The sequence below is a fragment of the Dendrobates tinctorius genome, unplaced genomic scaffold, assembly GCF_039654945.1.
Source record: "Dendrobates tinctorius isolate UK_male_01 unplaced genomic scaffold, ASM3965494v1 ptg000097l, whole genome shotgun sequence".
In the NCBI taxonomy this organism is placed as follows: domain Eukaryota; kingdom Metazoa; phylum Chordata; class Amphibia; order Anura; family Dendrobatidae; genus Dendrobates; species Dendrobates tinctorius.
The window spans coordinates 23,105,995-23,126,358 of record NW_027361765.1 but is presented as its reverse complement, the minus strand read 5'-3'; the positions used below and the strand labels follow the sequence as shown (position 1 = coordinate 23,126,358).

The 20,364-nt window shown below is 48.9% G+C and overlaps 1 protein-coding gene across 1 annotated transcript; it reads right to left on the bottom strand.

Moving 5' to 3' along the window:
* Nucleotides 1-5,957: 5,957 nt before the first annotated feature.
* On the bottom strand, nt 5,958-18,840 carry LOC141098982 (E3 ubiquitin/ISG15 ligase TRIM25-like). Its single transcript, XM_073587035.1, has 4 exons — nt 18,008-18,840; nt 7,458-8,084; nt 6,667-6,764; nt 5,958-5,962 (listed from the first exon to the last, which is right to left on the bottom strand). The coding sequence occupies exons 1-4, from the start codon at nt 18,838-18,840 to the stop codon at nt 5,958-5,960; spliced, it is 1,563 nt and encodes a 520-aa protein (XP_073443136.1).
* Nucleotides 18,841-20,364: the final 1,524 nt, after the last annotated feature.

Sequence of the window (20,364 nt, the reverse complement as noted above, 5' to 3'; positions counted from 1 at the left end):
CTACTACCCCTAATATCCCACATCACCCCGTCAGCCAGAGCCACCAGACTACTACCCCTAATATCCCACATCATCCCATCAGCCAGAGCCAATGGACTACTACCCCTAATATCCCACATCATCCCGTCAGCCAGAGCCACCGGACTACTACCCCTAATATCCCACATCATACCATCAGCCAGAGCCACCGGACTACTACCCCTAATATCCCACATCATCCCGTCAGCCAGAGCCACCGGACTACTACCCCTAATATCCCACATCCTAACTTCCATACCGGGGATCCCTTTAAGAGAGGCCTGGGGTCAAAACCAAAGCGCTGGATGGATTTGCCCTGACTTTTATACCAATGATCCCTTTAAGAGGGAAGATGTGCCTTTGGGATGATGTGTGATGGGTATATGGGAAGGAGAGGGGGATTCATTTCTGTCATGTGCTCTCTGCTCCTTTCTGGGGGGGCAGACAATGGCTGGGAGCTTATGTTCCCGGGGATGCTAGATTTCACCAATCATGGCAGTGTCTGCTGAGGTGTTGTCGTGGGGTGAGAAAGCTATTGCTCATAGCAACCAATCACAGATCAGCTTCTTTGCTTAGTGATTGGTTGCAAGAAAAACTATTGCTCATAGCAACCAGTCACAGCTCAGCTTCTTTTAAACAGCTCTAGTGAAATGAAAGATGCTTCGTGATTGGTGATACACACACATACATACATTCACTTTTATACATATATAGATTGTATTTACTAACACAAGCATAAAATTGACAATTAAATTTTATTCTGAACAATAATACAAAAGCCCTTAAATTTTATCAACGCAGGTGCTCAAACTGTTTTTCATCACAATTTGCACAGCTTTGAAGTCTGCCTCTTACGCTTCAACAAACATTTTTGCACAAGTCTCTTTGGGTATTAATTTCTTGAAATGCATCTCTTATGTAATTTTTCAAATCACTGACACTTTTTGGTTTTTGACTATAAACTTTGTCCTTGAGTACTCTGGTTGCTAAGAGTAACTAAGTCAGTTTCACTTTACACCATGTTTGATAAATCTCCCCCTTCATAACCCTATTACACATACTGTCCACCTACTTTTGGACCACCCTGTATATATATATTTGAGGGCTCCCACGCAATTTTCTCCGCCAGAGAGGGAAAGCCAGTGACTGAGGGTAGATATTAATAGCCTAGAGAGGGACCATAGCTATAGGCCCCCCCTGGCTAAAAACATATGCCCCCAGCCACCCCAGAAAAGGTGCATCTGTAAGATGCGCCAATTCTGGCACTTAGCCTGTCTCATCCCACTGCCGTGTAGCGGTGGCATATGGGGTAATAAGGGGTTAATGTCACCTTGCTATTGTAAGGTGACATTAAGCATGGTTAATAATTGAGAGGTATCAATAAGACACCTATCTATTATTAATCCAATAGTCTGAAAGGGTTAAAAAAAAACACACACACATTAAGAATAAAGTCTTTTAATGAAATAATTAAACATACATTTTTGCCATCTTTTTTAAACTCCCAATCCAATCGAAGCCCTTGTTCTCCTGAAAAAAAAAAAAAAAAAATCAACGGTATCCCATACCTATCCGCTGTACAGTCATGTCCTAAACTGCAATCCATCTCAAGGGGTTAAATAGTTTACAACCGGGAGTGGTTCTAATGCGACCACCCCGACTGCAAACCACTGTGTATTGAATGAAAAGTTGCGATCCGGCAAGAGTGCACTAACCCCCCACAGGAGCCCAACCGAACCCCAAAAATGTGCTCTAATCCCCCCACAGTGAGGAGCCCACCCAGATCCCACAAGTGTGCATTAATCCCGCCAGAACCCCAAAGAGAACCCACAAGCGTGCTGTAATGTCACGTGTGACTGGATACACCGCCTCCAGCAGGGCGAATTTCTATAACACCCGTGACCCTGGATACACTGCCTCCAGCAGGGCGAATTTCAACAGAGTTAAGGGAAACACCGGGGAAACCGTTACAATGGAGGGCCCTGCAATAGGGAATGGGGACGTGGAGACCTCCTGCACTCCCCTGAGTCAGTGTCCCTACACTCCTGACGATCCCTAGGCAGGTTCCGCACCTGGCGACGAGCTGGATACCTCAAATCCCTAGCTCGCCCTGCACCTATCCCTTTCTAGTGAATTGGACGGTGCAGAAACTAATCCCACCACTGCACTAATACACACACAAGGAAAGTAACAAACAGGGAAAAACACCACTTAGCTTTTCTCCGTTGCTATTGCTCCCAGCAACAGAGTATGACACCAAAGTTCAGCTTCACCCATGAAGCTCGACACCTGAATTCAGCATCCGCCTGAAGCTATTACACCAGAGCTCCCCTGAGCTGCCAGGAACTCCTCTCTGTAGTTCCTTCCTTCACCAGACTTGGTTGGAAATGAGCAATATCACCCACAGTGAGTGAGACCACCTGCTACTCCTTTATAGGTAGCAGCCAGGGAATCATACCTGCTTCATTATCATGTGCAATAACACTAGCGGCCACTGGGGGCAACTAAACTAAAGTAACCAGAGTTGTTATGAATGAGTCACCAAGGAGGAAAAACAAAAACAAGCTAAGCCACAGAAAACCAGAGAGGTTGGTAGCTAAGCGGATTGCAGACCCCTGATCCTATCCTCACAACTAGCAGTAGCCGTGGAGCATGCCTACGATGATCCTAGACACCTCGTCACAGCTGGAGAACTAAATAAGCCTAAAGCAAGAAAAGGGGAAATCTAAACTGCCCCAGAGCAGGCCCCAAAGCAATAGACAGCCCCCAAACTTGTATTGTCGGTGAGACAAGATGAAAACACAAACACAGATAGAAAGATAGGCTGAGCAAACGATGGGGCCCACACTAACTAGAAAGGACAGGAAAGGAAAGATGCTGTCTGCAATCACACACAAAAACCCTGCCAAAAAATGTCCAACACTTTCTGATTACAAAAACCCTGAAGTCGCTAGACTTCAATTCCCTATATCAGCACTCTGGTATATTCTGAAGACAGAGCAAAAAGAGACCAATCTGATCAGGGACAAAAAACAAACTGGCATAAACAGAGACATAAGAATGGAAATTCAGCACAGCCCCAGCAGGGGCTGGCTGACCACAAAAACTGAGTAAACCAGACCAAATCTCATGAGAAAAATAGAAGAGCACACTTAGCTTGAGAAGGCAGGAACAGAGCTGGAAACCAGAACCTCAGGGCAGGAAAAAATCACCAGCACAAAATTAGGGAGTCGACTGTCTTAAATCCAGTCAGAGACTCCTGATGTCCACTCACAGTCCTCCTCCTCAGGTGGCAGGTCTCTGCCATTTAGATCAGCTTCATTACCTACTGTTACCACCAGAGGGAGCCCGGATGGAGAACTCACAACTCCTCTGTCAACACAGCCAGCTCCAGCACCCTCACCAGAAGCCAGAGGTAAACCAGAAAATGAGTTCACAACACAGAGTGCAATGACCCTAACAGCCACCGGGGGCAAAACTAGAACTAAAACAACCACAGTGTAATGACCCTAATGGCCACCGGGGGCAAAACTAACTTTAAGCAAACAGCTTAAAGGGAAAAAAAAGGTTACTTGTGCAAAATCTGTCATAATCCAACCTGGATCATGACAGGTGCATTAGCCCACCCCTGGGACCCAACCAGATCCCGCAAGCGTGCATTAGTACCCCCCAGAAGCACAACCAGACCCCACAAGCGAGCATTAACCACCTCCTCCGACCCAACCAGGCCCCACAAGCGTGCACTAATCCCCCCGGGACCCTACTAGACCACACAAGCGTGCATTAATCCCCCCGTACCCAGCCAGACCCCGCAAGCGTGCATTAACCCCCCCCGAGACCCAACCAGACCCCGCAGACGTGCATTAACCCCCCAGGACCCAACCAGACCCCGCAGATGTGCATTAACCCCCCCCGAGGACCCAACCAGACCATGCAAGGATGCATTAACACATTAAATCCCCGGGAGCCCAAGCAGACCCCACAAGCATGCATTAATCCCCCCGACCCAAACAGACCTCGCAACCGTGCATTAAACCGCCTGAGAGCCCAAGCAGACCCCACAAGCATGCATTAACCCCCCCGACCCCAAACAGATCCCGTAAGCGTGCATTAACCCCCCGGGACCCAACCAGATCCCACAAGCATGCATTAACACCCCCCCGAGGCCCAACCAGACTCCACAAGCATGCATTAGTACCCCTCCCAGAAGTACAACCAGACCCCACAAGCGTGCATTAACCTCCACCCCCCCTGGCCCAAACAGACCCTGCAAGCATGCAATAACCCCCCTGGGAGCCCAAGCAGACCCCACAAGCATGCATTAACCCCCTGACCCCAAACAGACCCCGTAAGCATGCATTAACCCCCCCAACCCCATAAGCGTGCATTAACCCCCCCGGGAACCAACCAGAACCCACAAGCGTGCATTAATCCCCCCCTCCCCTCCGCTAGCCCAACATCTCCCAGATGACCCAAACATTAAGCCCCCAAATCCCACTAGATAGCCCCCATCAACCAAAAATCTAAGAAGACATCAACCTGTGAATAAACACTCCAATTTGTCACTGACGACGCTGACCTCGCTCCCTGCTGGTCACAGACAAAGCACCAGACAGCCGAGACAAATGTGTAATGGAGGCTTCTCTTCCTGCCTTTGCTGTCAGAACACGCCCCCTCCCGGTATGACACGCCTCTGGAATTGACGTCACACCTGAAAGGAGCCCATACAGTCTAGCATTTACCATTGAGGGCGCGCTCCTTGATGGCTGTCACTTAAACAGACATGGCTGTACACAGTGCATTGTGCGGCTGTGTCTGCTACTAATGATGGGGCTGGGCCGGACTGTGACTTTAATTTAACTTGTGTGTCGGCCCAGCCCTGTCATTACTAGCAGACACAGCCGCACAGTGCACAGCCATGTTTGTTTAAGTGATGGCTCAAGCAGTGAAGAAGAAACAGTTGGCCCTGCACATCTGCTGGGGGAGAGGCCCGGTCCCCCTTGTGTCCCAGCCACTAGTGGGCCCCCCATTTGTCCAGGGCCCAGCACTTGCTCGGTTGCTGATGCCAGCCCTGTATATCATACATCACATACAGAATGTAAAGGGCTCATGGTAAAATTAATTAGGGGACCAGAATGACCCAGCTGAGAAATCTATAGTCAATTTATTAATAGAGATTTATTTCTAATTAACAGACAATGGATTAATAGAAGGAATGGACCTTGAACATGTAGGAGGTAAAGTACAATCAATGTGACACCAAGAACAAAAATATTCTATATAAAAAAATCTTGACATTGAAGCAATCTGTGGGGTAAAGAGATGGAACCTTCTTCACAGCATGGGGGCTCATCATTGTATTCACCCATCGGAGCCCCCGTGACGCCATCGCAGTGCGCCGATGGCTTACTATGAGATCCAAGGGTCGATTGAAGACCTCCTGTCAGTCATCACAGAAGTCCTGTGAAACCCTTCTTGTGGCAAGGCTTTAAAGGAGACTATGATTTTTACAATATGCAGCAATACTGTGGTATTTCTGTATACAGCATAAGCGATCAGACGATCGCAGGGTCAAGACACATAAGGGAACTAATAAAAATAGTAAGAAAGTAAATAAAAAAAACAGTTTTCAAAAATATGAAAAATAAAATAAAAAATCTTAAAAATGTGATCACCCCTCTTTTCCCATTAAAAATAAAGATAATAAGAAAAGTAAAAATGCACAAACGTGATATTGCCGCATCCATAAAATCCAATCTATCAAAATATAACAATAATTAAGCCAATTGGTAAACGCAATAAACAGAAAAAATAAAAATACCAAAATTGCGGGTTTTCTGGTGGCTGCAACAGCACAAAATAATGCTGTAAGGAGAGATCAAAATGGTATCAATAAAAACACTTTTGCCCTGCAAAAAATAAGCCCTCACACAGCTCCATCAACCTAAAAATGAAAACATAATGGGTCTCAGAAAATAGCGACACAATCAGAATTTTTTTTTTTTTACACATTTATGATTTTTTTTTTTCATTATTAGGCCGGGATCACACATGCGAGTAACACGGCCGAGTTTCGCATGTTAATACCCGGCACTGCCACCGGCATTCGGATCGGAGTGTTAGGCCGCATAGCAATACATGGAGCTGCACGCTCAGCTCCCGAGTGCTGGCGGCAGTGCCGGGTATTAACTTGCGAGACTCGGCTGTGTTTCTGGAATGTGTGATCTCAGCATTAAAATAATAAAAAACTGCATAAGTTTGGTATGGCTGGAATCAATCTGATAAGGAGAATCGTACTGCAGGTCATTTTTTACCATAAAATGCACAGCATAAAAACAATTCCCAAAAACCAATGACAGAATTGCAGTTTTTTTCCACAATTTCACCACACATGGAAATTTTGTCACCGTTTTCATTACACTAAATGGTAAAATGAACAGTGTAATTCAAAAGTACAACTTGTCTCACAAAAAACAAGCCCCCATACATCTATGGGAGCAGAAAAAAAATGAAAATGTTATGGATATTGGAGAAAGGGGAGGAAAAAAATGCAAAAACAGAAATTAGCAGTGTCAGGAAGTGGTTAAAAAACCTGTCACCTTTCACTGACACTCATGTTTTCTTTATTGTCAAGCAATCATTACATACAAATAATACAGCATGAAGGGGGCTTGGAGAAGGTGGCAGTGAAGGTGTGTAAGTGTCTGATGGGGTCACACAGCTCATAAAAGTGTAGGGAAGGTGACCTGATGGACGGACTCACTGCTCAGATTTCAAAAAGGGAAAACACCTACAAAAGTGTAGGTGACGTGCAGTACCTTGAACTGACATTAGAGGGCAGGGAGGAGTGTGAGCATAGGACTTGACATCAGCTTAGGGCTAAGAAACCGTTGGTCATGGGGGCGGAGTTACAGGGAACCGGGAAAGTTATAAATTTGAAGGAGGGTTCCAGAAAGTTCCAGTCCCCAGGGGGAGCTCAAGTGATAAGGACACTGTGACAGTTGTTGTGCTGTGAGGAAAACCTAACCAGGGGACTGAGGAGAAAGGAAGACAAGGAGGGTGGTCCTGACAAGAAGTACCGCAGTATAGATGAGGCACCGGGTGTAGGACACCGTATTTTGAACGACGTATGACCAGTAAAATTACTGTTGGTGTACAGGCCTACGGCAGCCACAGTGACGGAGCTGCCAGGGCGTCAGAGTGTGAAAAGGGATGAAACATATATACGTCCCTGTTGAGAGTACGGTACGTTAAAGTGTTCTGTAACCGGAGAGCCTGGAAGAGGATTGTGGTGTACTGTGAGGCCGTCGTGTGGACGGCAAGAGAATAAACTTGGACCTGTTGCACCCGAAACTTGCCTCCATCTTGTGTCTGTACGTTACTGCGCGGTATACAGAGGGACCACCCCTCAGCCCGGTCCACCAACCCTACAAAAGCACAACTGCCCGGCCTCATAATCCAGACATATCCTGAATCTATCACTGGAGATCTTGTCAGGTAACTGGATCACTTTCTTGTCATGTCTCACTGAATACTGATTATTATTATATCTCCGCAAACTCCAGGACTTGTTATTATCTCCAATCAGTGAATGCCACCCCCTCCTGTCCATACTGGGATAACACATCCCCACTGTCCAACCCCCTGATCTACTGCTCTCCACATCCCAGTAATATCCTCCTGAGATAAATCCTCTCCTGCTCATCACCTGATAATCCTGGAATCTCTCTGCTGTTTCTGGACGATTCTGCTTCTCTCCTGTCCAGGTCACAGTTTTCAGGTCGTCTGATATAAGGAGATTATTACTAGCTGTGGTTACATCCAGTAATATGTCTGCAGGACTCACCACATAGATCCCGCTCCTTATGCCTGATATTACATCACTCAATGTGTGTAATGTGTGTGAGATCACAGCCACATCCAGGTCATCTCCATCATGGGGCTGTTTATCATGTCCCTCTATGTCCTCACCACCTTCCTCCTCCTCAGGATCACACATGACACCTGTGTCTGGATCCTGTAAGAAACTCAGTGGATCCGTCATGTTACACAGCTCCTCAATGTGTCTTGGGTCGCCCGCCAGGGCAGTGGGGTACTCGGTACCGGGCCGGTATCTCAGAGGGAAGTGTCACAGTAGCGGTGACCCGGTCCGTGTGTCACGGGGGCTTAGTTCAACTAAGGCTGAAATACCCGGGGCCCCTGTGGTGTCCCTTTACTAGGGGAAACCCTGTCTGACCCTCAACCCAGGGTTTTTGCTGAAGGTGCAAATGCCTGAGCCTCCGACCTTTCCTTATCTCCTGCTCAGCCCTGCACTTAACCCTCCACCCTCCACCCAGTGAGAAGTCACCACCAAAGCTCCCACACAAATAATGACAGACAGGGAGAACTTAAACTGCACTGCGCCGCACACACACAGGAATAAACAGTAATGTGAACAGGGCACAACTAAACACAAATATGGGAAGGAGAAAGGATAACGACGGATCATACGACACCAGATATGAATCTCTCTCTCTTGAACACCTCCACTCCAGACCGGAACCACTTGGTATGAAACACAAGCTATAATCGGCGACGCCCATAGGCCAGCATGACTATTTAAAGACCGTGGGCGTGACTAACCATCCAACCTGGTCTCCAGCAGGATTAACCCCCGAGAGCCTGAAGATCAAGCCGGCGCCACTGAGGCTATAGTGGCTGGAGGTGGAACTACCTCTGCCTGCCGGATGCTGTGGTGTGAACAGCGTCCGACATGACAGTACCCCGTCTTCATACGAGGGACCCCAGGGCCCTCAAGACTCATAGGACCCGGCTTGTCCGGATGACGACGGTGAAAAGAACTGACCAGCCGATCCGCATGTATGTCTGAGGCTGGAACCCAAGACGTCTCCTCTGGACCATACCCCCGCCAGTGCACCAAATACTGAAGAGTACGGCGTACTACTCGAGAGTCCACTACCTTGGCGACCTCGAACTCTAACTCGCCATCCACCATGACTGGAGGTGGCATCGGCGTCGTGTCCACCAAGCCTACCACCTTTTTCAATAAAGCCCTGTGAAACACGTTGTGTATCTTGTACACCGCGGGAAGTTCCAACCGATAAGCTACTGGGTTAATGATGGCAGAAATCCTAAAAGGCCCAATAAACCTTGGACCCAGTTTTAAAGAAGGGATTTTGAGTTTTATGTTCTTCGTAGCTAACCACACCCATTCACCCACACACAGGTCCGGACCTGGCACGCATCTACTGTCAGCCACCCGTTTGTACCTGGCACTCATGCTCAACAAACGCTGTTTCACCCGCCTCCAGACTGATGACAATTGGGCTCCTAGCTGATCCTCCTCCGGGACACCCCCGGAGTCACCCTGACGTAAGGTACAAAACTGAGGATGTTGACCGTACACACAAAAGAATGGAGACTCTCCTGATGACTCTTGGCGGTGATTATTTAATGCGAATTCGGCCAGAGGAAGGAAAGTAGACCACTCCTCCTGGTTGTCGGACACAAAGCATCGTAAATACTGTTCTAGATTTTGGTTCATGCGCTCAGTTTGTCCATTAGACTGTGGATGAAACGCCGATGAATGTGACAACTTGATCCCCAACCTTGAGCAAAAAGCTTTCCAAAACCTCGCCACAAATTGCGTACCCCTATCAGATACTATGTCAGACGGTACTCCGTGGAGTCTGACCACCTCCTTCACAAATACCTGAGCCAACGTCTTAGCATTGGGCAAAGAGGACAACGCCACAAAATGCGCCATCTTTGAAAAACGGTCAACCACCACCAGGATGACCGTGTTCCCTGCCGAGGCTGGCAAGTCAGTGATAAAATCCATGGAGATTTCTGTCCATGGCCTATTGGGTACCCCCAGAGGCTGTAGCGTGCCAGCAGGACGGGTTCGGGGTGACTTAGCCCTAGCGCACGTGATGCAAGCTGCCACGTACGAGACCACGTCCTGCCGGATTTTGGGCCACCAGAAACGACGCGATACCAGCTCTAAGGTGCCCTTCACCCCTGGGTGACCAGCCAGTACCGAATCGTGGTGTTCCTTCAACACCTTAGGCCGAAGATGCAGGGGTACAAATGATTTGTTGGCGGGAAGTCCTGGTGGTACCTCCTCTTGGGCCTCGGCAATCTCCGCCTCTACCTCAGTCGTCAGAGCCGAGACCACTACCCCTTTCTGGAGGATGGGTACCGGCTCTTCCCGAGGTTCTCCCCCGGAAAACACCTAGACAAAGCATCCGCCTTGGTGTTTTTAGCCCCGGGACGGTAAGTCACAAGAAAATTGAAACGAGTAAAAAACAATGCCCAGCGAGCCTGCCTAGGAGACAGACGCTTGGCCGACTCCAGGTAGAGCAGATTCTTATGGTCGGTGATAACTGTGACCTGGTGAGCCGCCCCCTCCAAGAAGTGTCGCCATTCCTCAAAAGCCAGTTTGATGGCCAACAACTCCCTGTTGCCGATATCATAATTCCGTTCGGCCGGCGACAACTTCTTGGAGAAGTAGGCGCATGGATGCATCTCGCTCAAGGACGAGCCTTGAGACAGTACTGCCCCCACTCCCACCTCCGACGCATCAACCTCTACCACAAAAGGTTTAGACACGTCTGGTTGCACCAGAATGGGGGCTGAAGCAAAACTATTCTTCAGACGCTCAAATGCACGTATAGCCACCTCAGGCCAGTTCGCCAGATCGGCACTCTTTTTTGTCATGTCCGTGAGCGGTTTGGCGACAGTCGAAAAGTGTTTTATAAATTTCCTATAATAATTCGCAAACCCAAGGAACCGCTGGAGTGCTTTCAGACTCTCCGGCCTCTCCCATTGCAACACCGCTTGCACCTTAGCGGTGTCCATTTTAAAACCATCTGCGGACACAATATATCCCAAAAAGGGCAACTCCTGGACAAAAAATAAACATTTTTCCAGCTTAGCATAGAGCTGGTTCTCCCGGAGCAACTGTAACACCTGCCTAACATGCTGCAAATGAGTGTCCCGATCGCTAGAATAAATGAGGATATCATCCAGGTATACAATCACAAATCTCCCCAGGACATGAGCAAAGACATCATTAATAAAATGTTGGAAAACGGCAGGCGCGGTGGTCAACCCAAACGGCATAACCAGACTCTCAAAATGACCCTCAGGAGTGTTAAACGCCGTCTTCCACTCATCCCCCTGACGGACCCTTATGAGGTTATACGCCCCCCTGAGGTCCAGCTTGGAAAACCATTTTGCCCCCGCTACCTGGTTGAACAAATCCGGGATCAACGGCATTGGGTAGGGATCACGGATAGTAATCTGGTTTAACTCTCGGAAATCCAGACACGGGCGTAACCCCCCATCTTTCTTCTTAATGAAGAAAAACCCCGTGGCTACAGGCGAGGACGAAGGCCGGATGTGACCTTTGCTCAGACTCTCCGCGATGTAGTCTTTCAGAGCTTGTCTCTCAGGACCAGAAATATTAAACATCCTGGCCTTAGGTAATTTGGCCCCGGGTTTTAACCTAATAGCACAGTCATAGGCTCTATGTGGAGGCAGTTCTGAGCAACCCTTCTCAGAGAAAACATCCGCGAAATCCTGCAAAGCCTCCGGCAGGCTGGGCGTCACGGCGGACACACATGTGGCCAAGCAATTGTCTTGGCAGAAACCACTCCATTGTACTATGTCCTGAGTTTTCCAATCAATTACCGGGTTGTGCCTGGACAGCCATGGAAAACCCAGGACCATTTGAGCTGGGAGATTACGGAGGACCCTACATGTAACCGACTCAGAATGTAGGACCCCAATGTGGAGTTTCACCTCTGCCACAAACTCAGTAATCTCCCCTTGAGGGAGGGGAACAGCATTAATGGTCACCACCTGTATGGGGTGAGGAAGTTTTTCAATCTTAAACCCGGCGGTGTGTGCAAACTCCTCATCTATGAGATTGGTGGCGGAACCGCTATCCACAAACACTGATATAGGTAGCTCTCTGCCGGCGACAATAACCTTGGCAGGGAGCATACATTGAGATACCATCATGGAGGATATGCATACGCTCAGTTGGGTCTCCTCCATACCCTCTGAGCTTAACAGTTTTCCGCCGGTGTGACCCTCTTAGGTAGTACCGGGCAAACGTTAACATAATGACCTCCTTTACCACAGTAGAAACATGCTCCGGACTTCCGGACTCCCGGAGCGCGAGGCTGAACCTGTGCCACGCCAGCAATCTGCATAGGTTCAGGGGACTCATCTACTTCAACCACACCTGCACCTCTGTTTTCCCCCAGAGGTAGCGTCTCCTGTGCCCCCTGACGAAAACGGCGATCAATACGTATCACCAAACTCATGGCAGACTCCAATGATGCCGGAGTCTCATACATCAGGAGGGCTTGTTTCACCCTCCCTGATACCCCATGAATAAACTGGCTCCGCAGTGCTGGGTCATTCCACTGTGTGTCTACAGCCCAGCGGCGAAATTCCGAACAATAGTCTTCTGCCAAGCGCTCCCCCTGGCGGAGGGCGCGGATTTTAGATTCCGCTAGAGCCAGTCGGTCAGGGTCATCGTAAATGAGCCCGAGGGCAGAAAAAACATTATCGACCGAATGAAATGTAGCAGAGTCAGGTGGTAAGGAAAATGCCCATGCTTGGGGGTCACCACTCAGTAATGACAACACCAGCCCTACTCGCTGGGCCTCATTACCTGAGGATATTGGCCGCATGCGGAAGTATAATTTGCAGGCCTCCCGAAATACGACAAATTTGCTGCGATCGCCTGAAAATCGTTCTGGCAGCGGAAACTTCGGCTCTGCACCGATACCTGCAGATGCCGTTTGCACCTTTGCTACTACCAGGCCCTGCTGCTGAACTGCCCCATTCAACTCGGAGACCTGTATGGACAGCGCCGCCAACTGGCGGGTTATGGAATCTAATGGATCCATGGACTCCTGAAAAAATGTGGGCCGATTATAATGTCACGGGGGCTTAGTTCAACTAAGGCTGAAATACCCGGGGCCCCTGTGGTGTCCCTTTACTAGGGGAAACCCTGTCTGACCCTCAACCCAGGGTTTTTGCTGAAGGTGCAAATGCCTGAGCCTCCGACCTTTCCTTATCTCCTGCTCAGCCCTGCACTTAACCCTCCACCCTCCACCCAGTGAGAAGTCACCACCAAAGCTCCCACACAAATAATGACAGACAGGGAGAACTTAAACTGCACTGCGCCGCACACACACAGGAATAAACAGTAATGTAAACAGGGCACAACTAAACACAAATATGGGAAGGAGAAAGGATAACGACGGATCATACGACACCAGATATGAATCTCTCTCTCTTGAACACCTCCACTCCAGACTGGAACCACTTGGTATGAAACACAAGCTATAATCGGCGACGCCCATAGGCCAGCATGACTATTTAAAGACCGTGGGCGTGACTAACCATCCAACCTGGTCTCCAGCAGGATTAACCCCCGAGAGCCTGAAGATCAAGCCGGCGCCACTGAGGCTATAGTGGCTGGAGGTGGAACTACCTCTGCCTGCCGGATGCTGTGGTGTGAACAGCGTCCGACATGACACTGTGGCCCTGGGCGTCCATGTAAAAGGGGTTGAGAGTGGCTCATTAAAGTTTATAAGTGGATAATACGTGACGCCACCTGTGGTGATCGACAATGAAGGGTTTAAGCCGACGCTACAGGCCTCTGGGACAATGGTATAAGGCAGCAAGATGTAATAGCTCCCCACAGGTGGAGCTGTGATCCCAGGGCAGTGGTAATAGGTGTTGAGGAAGAGGGTGTTGTGTCTAGCACAGAGATGTAGCAGTGCTGGAGGGTTTGCAGGAAGAATGCAATGACACAACAGGGTGCAGTTTACGTTACCTTTACTGTGCTTTGTAAATGCAGTCCAGGGTCCAGATTACAGATGGAACAGAGGCTGGCCGGCCTGGAAGCAACTTAGGAATCTCTCTATCAGATGGGTTTTGTAGTCTCCTTTCTAGTGCTTATTTGAGGTACATGCAGTACTGTGTTACACTGAAGTTCCTCCTTCTTGTTCTCTTTTAGAACTCCCTCGTATGGCAGACAGCTGTAGCCTTCTATCTCTTCTGGCTCACATGTTGCTGTTGTGCCTCCAAGTCTTATGTGGGAACAGAGCATTTACAGCTTCCTATTCCTCCGGTTTCTGGTGCAGGAACATCAGTATCCATACAACCTTGGAGACCGGGCTCCAGATCATGCGCTATAGCTACAAGTGAGCACTCAACTCTGCTCAATCTTCCAGCTCCTCTCCTCCACGTCCACACACATTGCCCTCCTCTACTGATGTGTCGTTCGTGAATAATCCAATTCAAAGAGCCGGCTCCCTGCTGTGAACGAAATGAGCTGACTCTGCAGGGAGAACGAGCTGTTTTTGTTTTTGTTTTTTTTCTGGCGCCTCAGCAACTTATCAGACCCAGCTTACTGAAGCCTGACTGTGACTCATCTGGGGGGAGGAGCAGTCAGGAGAGGACTGTGAATAAATGCAGGGGAGTTAACCCTTCAGTCCCAAATATACACTGCCAGTTCCTCCATGGCATATATGGCCCGTGACTATGTGTAGGAGGAGGGACTCAGCACATTGTCATCATCATCATCTGCAATGACCTGTGCGTTACCTTTAGTCCCGAAGAAAGATCTACTTTACTGGCCCCTCATCCATGGTGTATACTTACAGTATATGGTATGTGTAGGAGGAGAGACTCAGCACATTGTTTGGTATATCATCTTCTCATAGTATTAGGCCAGGTTCACATTGCGTTAATGGCCCTGCGTTCAACGGGATCCGTTACATAGTGGCACTAACGCACCCATTGGCCGCAATGCTACTAACGCAACCAAACGCATGCCAAAATCAGCATGATGTGTTACTTCATGACGCACCTCCAAATGCTGCAGACCACGTTCAAGGGTACGTCATGAAGTAACGCATCATGCCGATTTTGGATGCGTTAGTATCATTGCGGCCAAAGGGTGCGTTAGTGCCACTATGTAACGGATCCCGTTGAACGCAGGGCCAGGAGGATTCAGGACAACAGGGAGGAGGATAGACGACGTCAGTTGTTGCTGCTAAGGGCTCACTCACTAGCGAGAGAGTCACACAATTCTTGTGCGTGTCTCTCACATGGAAACCCGGCACTGCCGCTGGCACTCGGACCGGAGCATGCGGTTACATGTATTTCTATGCAGCCGCACGCTCCAGTCCCAGTGCCGGCAGCAGTGCCAGGTTTCCATGCGAGAGACTCGCACGAGAATCACGCGAGTATGAGCCCTAAGGCTATGTGCCCACGTTGCGTGTTAAAACGCACACTGAAAACCGGACTCCTTCCCAGAAATCGCGCGTTTTTTTCAGCGCGATTTCACAGCGATTTTACCGTGATTCTGTTCGCGATTTTGCAGCGATTTTCTCAAGCACTTTCCAAGCGATTTGAAGCATCGCTTGGAAAGTGATTGACAGGTTGGTCACACTCGTCAAACATAGTGTTTGACAAGTGTGAGCAACTTTTTACTATTGAGGCCGCCTATGAGGCATCAATAGTAAAAGATAAAATGTTAAAAATGATAACAAAATAAAAAATCGGTGTATATCTACCTTCCGACGTCCCGCGCTGCATTCCCGGGCCTCAGCGTTCCCAGCGATGCCTTGCGAGACCTGTGATGACGTTGGTCTCACGTTACTATAGCAATCTTGCGAGACCGCTAGAGTCATGCGAGACTACGTCATCACAGGACCTTGCCGCAAGGCATTACTGGGAACGCTTAGGCCGGGAATGCAGCGCGGGACGTCGGAAGGTAAATATACCCAGATTTATTTTTTATTCTTTTTTTTACAGGGGTATGGTACCCAGGGCCTGGAGGACAGTCTCCTCTCCTCCACACCGTGGGTACCAACCGCACATGAGACGCTTAACTTCCCGCATGGTGGGCATAGCCACATGCGGGAAGTAAGCGATTCTCATGCATTCCTATGAGTGCGGAATCGCGGCAATTCTTTGCGATTCCGCACAAAAGAATGATCATGCTGCGATTTTTTCCGCGATGCGATTCCGTCGGGAAAAAAGCGCAGCATTAGCACAGCATGTGCGGAATGCCATAGGAATGCATGGGGTGCGTTCTATACACGATTTTTAAACGTTTTCACACCGAAAATCGCGGCAAAAATGCTTAAAAATCACATCGTGGGCACACAGCCAAAGGGTTTCCCACAGATCCGCATGTCTGCATATTTTATCAGATGCACAAAAACGCAACTTGTTGCAGTTTTGTGTCATCTGAAAAACACACGGGCACAGGGAGACGCACGGATCCGCGGCTACACGTCTGGAATTAAAATGGAGCTCTATGGAGCACGGATCCAGGACATCACGGATCCATGTGCTTCCGTGTGCAGGGATCCGTTTTGCGTCACTGAGCATGCTCGGAAGCGAGGGATGTGCTGTATGGGAAAGTGACGAAACTGTATGGGACCAGTATGCAGATATAATATAGACTATGTACGCATGCTGCTCTGTCATACAGTGATCTCTCCCGCCTCACTAGAAGGGCTTGCGCCCTGTGTTATAGTGTGGTAATGATAATAAAATGTATTGGGAGCATGTATATAACATGGGGGCACCTGGTTAGGGGCTGCATGAGTGGGGCTGCGTTCACACTAGCGTTTTGGTACGGTGCGTTGTGATGTGTAGCAATCCTGATGCATCCTGATCAAGATTACATCCCTATACTTAACATAGGGACTCACAAACCTGCGTTTGCATCAGGGTCAGGAGGCATCATGTGCATCAACACATATCACATCACTTACTAATTCACAAAGGACATGAATAAAAAATGCCACAATACATGGTAAGGCTACAACCGAGGAGTCGGGGCCTGATCACAAGAGCTGACAATATGAGGAAACAGCAATGCTGAATAACAGTCTTCACTGCGTCACTAGATCTTTATACAGGGGTATAATGAGGCCTCACTGTACAGGAGAGACCGGAGAGAGGAGCCGGGGCCTGATCACAAGAGCTGACAATATGAGGAAACAGCAATGCTAAATAACAGTCTTCACTGCGTCACTAGATCTTTATACAGGGGTATAATGAGGCCTCACTGTACAGGAGAGACCAGAGCGAGGAGTCGGGGCCTGATCACCAGCTTACAATCTGAGGAAACAGCAATGCTGAATAACAGTCTACACTGCATCACTAGATCCTTATACAGGGGTATAATGAGGCCTCACTGTACAGGAGAGACCAGAGCGAGGAGCCGGGGCCTGATCACGAGCTGACAATCTGAGGAAACAGCAAAGCTGAATAATAGTCTACACTGCGTCACTAGATCCTTATACAGGTGTATAATGAGGCCTCACTGTACAGGAGAGACCGGAGCGAGGAGCCGGAGCCTGATCACAAGAGCTGACAATCTGAGGAAACAGCAATGCTGAATAACAGTCTACACTGCGTCACTAGATCCTTATACAGGTGTATAATGAGGCCTCACTGTACAGGAGAGACCGGAGCGAGGAGTCGGGGCCTGATCACAAGAGCTGACTATCTGAGGAAACAGCAATGCTGAATAACAGTCTACACTGCGTCACTAGATCCTTATACAGGGGTATAATGAGGCTCTCACTTTACAGGCAAAGACCTAGAACGATGACTATGTAAAAAAAGAGCCGTTTAAAGAGCCAAAAGAGCCAGCTCTTTATGGTGAGCGGAGCAGAATGAGCCGGATCACCAAAAAGAGCCGAACTTCCCATCACTACCCTCCTCACATGAACTCCTAATTTTCCCTTCCTGGCCCCCAGAGAGTAGCTCTTCCCCCAGTTTTGGTTCAGAGCTCCCTCTGCTGGCCTGGAATGAGAACTGTGTTGTGTGTTGTGATTAACTGATAGAGAGACCCTTTATTGCTTCCAAGCATGACATCACACTCCCTAGGAGGAAGGTAATGCCACTGTGGCAACCATACTCCTGGGGGCGCCACAGTCTCATCTTACTGGACAGCTTGTCCTTCTTTATTTCCAGCTGATGGATCAAAGCAGACAGTGACTCTTCCTTCTCCTGCCTGGAGATCTCACTCAGGACCTTCTTCTCCAGGTCGTCCACCCGTCTCCTGATGTCTGCACACAGGGCAGTGACTCTCTCGGCTTCTCCAGCTGCTTTTTCTTGAGCTTTTCTCCTGCGTTCCTCCAGACTCCGGGCTCTTTCCTCAGTCGCCTCTTTCTTTGTGATCAGTTTCTGGAGAACATTTCTCAATTTTTTCTTTTTCCTCCCTGAGGCCTCATTCAGTGACTCCATTTTATGTCCATTATGTTCCCCAATCAAACTGCAGGGCACACAGATACAAGCAGCGTCCTCAGTGCAGTAATATTCCAGGATCTTCTTATTGACAGAACATTTCCTTTTCTCCAGAGAAGTGCTGGGATCACATATGATGTGTTCTGCTGATTTGCTGTGAGCTCTCAGGTGTTTATCACACAGAGAAGCCTCACAGTGTAGACAGGATCTAACAGCAGATACCGGAGAGTCCACACAGTAAGTGCAGCAGATCCCGGAGGTCTTCTCCTGATGTGGCTCATTTTCCCGGAAATTCTTCACAATCTTACAAAGAGCAAAGTTCCTCATCAGTGCTGGCCGCTGCTGAAACTCTTCTCGGCATTCAGGACAGGAATAAACTCCAGACCCGTCCTTTGTATCCAGCACACGATCAATACAGACCCGGCAGAAGTTGTGTCCAAATCTCAGCATTACAGGATCTGTATAAGTGCTCAGACAGATGTAGCAGAGCAGCTCTTCTCTCAGAGCAGCAGATGCCATAGCTGACAAAAGAAATGAGACCGCTTAGTCATGGGGGGCGAGGAGATAGGAACCCTGGAGGGAAATTCCCGAGGGAGGGGATAAATAGGACAGGACAGGGTTCCAGGAGAGTCTAGTCCCGGGAGGAGCTCAGGAGCAGAAGACTGACAACGGTGGAGAGCTCGACCAGGGGACTGACGGGAAGAGACAGTCAGGGGGGTGGCCCTGACATCAAGAACCGCAGGACAGATGAGGCCCCGGGGGTACCAATTGGATGACGACCTCGGGCAGGTGAAGCGCTGGCAGTAGATAGGTCTAGGACAGCCCCAGCGAAAGATCCGCGAGGAACGTCACTACGACTGAAGAAAGGTGAAGGTACCCGGGCCTGAGTACGGAGGGCTGTAAAGGAACTGCGGTGTATGGCTATGGTCGTCAGGAGGACGGCCAATAAAACCCGGACCTGTTGCAACTGAAATCTGCCTCCGTCTCGTCTCTGTGTCGGCTGTGCGCGGTAAGCAGTGGACCACCCTCCAATCTGGGCCTATACTACAGCTGTCTGCTTAGTCTTTGCTAATTATTAAAAAGGGGACCCATTAGATGACATGACTAACACACACAGAGAAAAGTGCTATAATGATAAACAGAACTCCCCAACTCTCTTTTTCCCATTTAGTACCATAAAAAAATTAAAAATAATAATCAATGGTCCGCCGTAAATCCATAATAAGGACGTCCACACAACGATCTCCGACTACATCTAGAGGCTGCGGTGAGCAGTGACACTGTATTGGTGAGCACAGCATAGTCTCCCTGCACTACCGCCCTCTGTTCTGTACGATAAAGGTTGCTTTACTGTGAAGAGCAGGTCCCAGGCGGAGCGAGGTGATGATGTCATCATGTTAGCCAGGGCTGTGGCGTCAGTAAGCCAAACCTCCGACACCGACTCCTCAATTTCCCTGACTCCACGACTCCGACTCCACAGTGTGATGATCCAGACCTGGTTTTCAGTCCTGTCTTCCCATTTTCCCTGTCTGGTCATATCAGGGGTTAACCTTTCTCAACCTCAGTCTGGGTTCAGGTTTGCTATTTAGTGTGTTAATATGCAATGCAAGTGGGTGCAAGCTCCACTAGATGGCAGTAGAGTGGAAAGAGGGCTGCACCCAGACAAAGCAGACCTGTCATGCAACAATGAGGCTACCACCAGGTGGCAGCAGAATAGTCAAACAAGCCGAGTCGGGTAACAATCTGTAGCGCAGTACCAAAAAGAATAAACAAACTCAGGGCCAGAGACAAGCCAAAAAGATCAGTAATGGTCTGGAGAGGATAAACCAAAGACAAGAGACAGAAGCAGGTCAGGGTCCATACCAAGTCAAAACCAGGTAGTCCACACACTACAGGGAAACACAGAGTCAGGGCGGGAAGAGGAGAATAAACAGACACGGGTACAGTCAGAAGCAGGACAAATAAGGGCAATCAGAGTCAGCTACATCAGTCATAGGCAGAAACTATAACTGATATCGCCTGCAGGAAACAGGGGCGATAAAT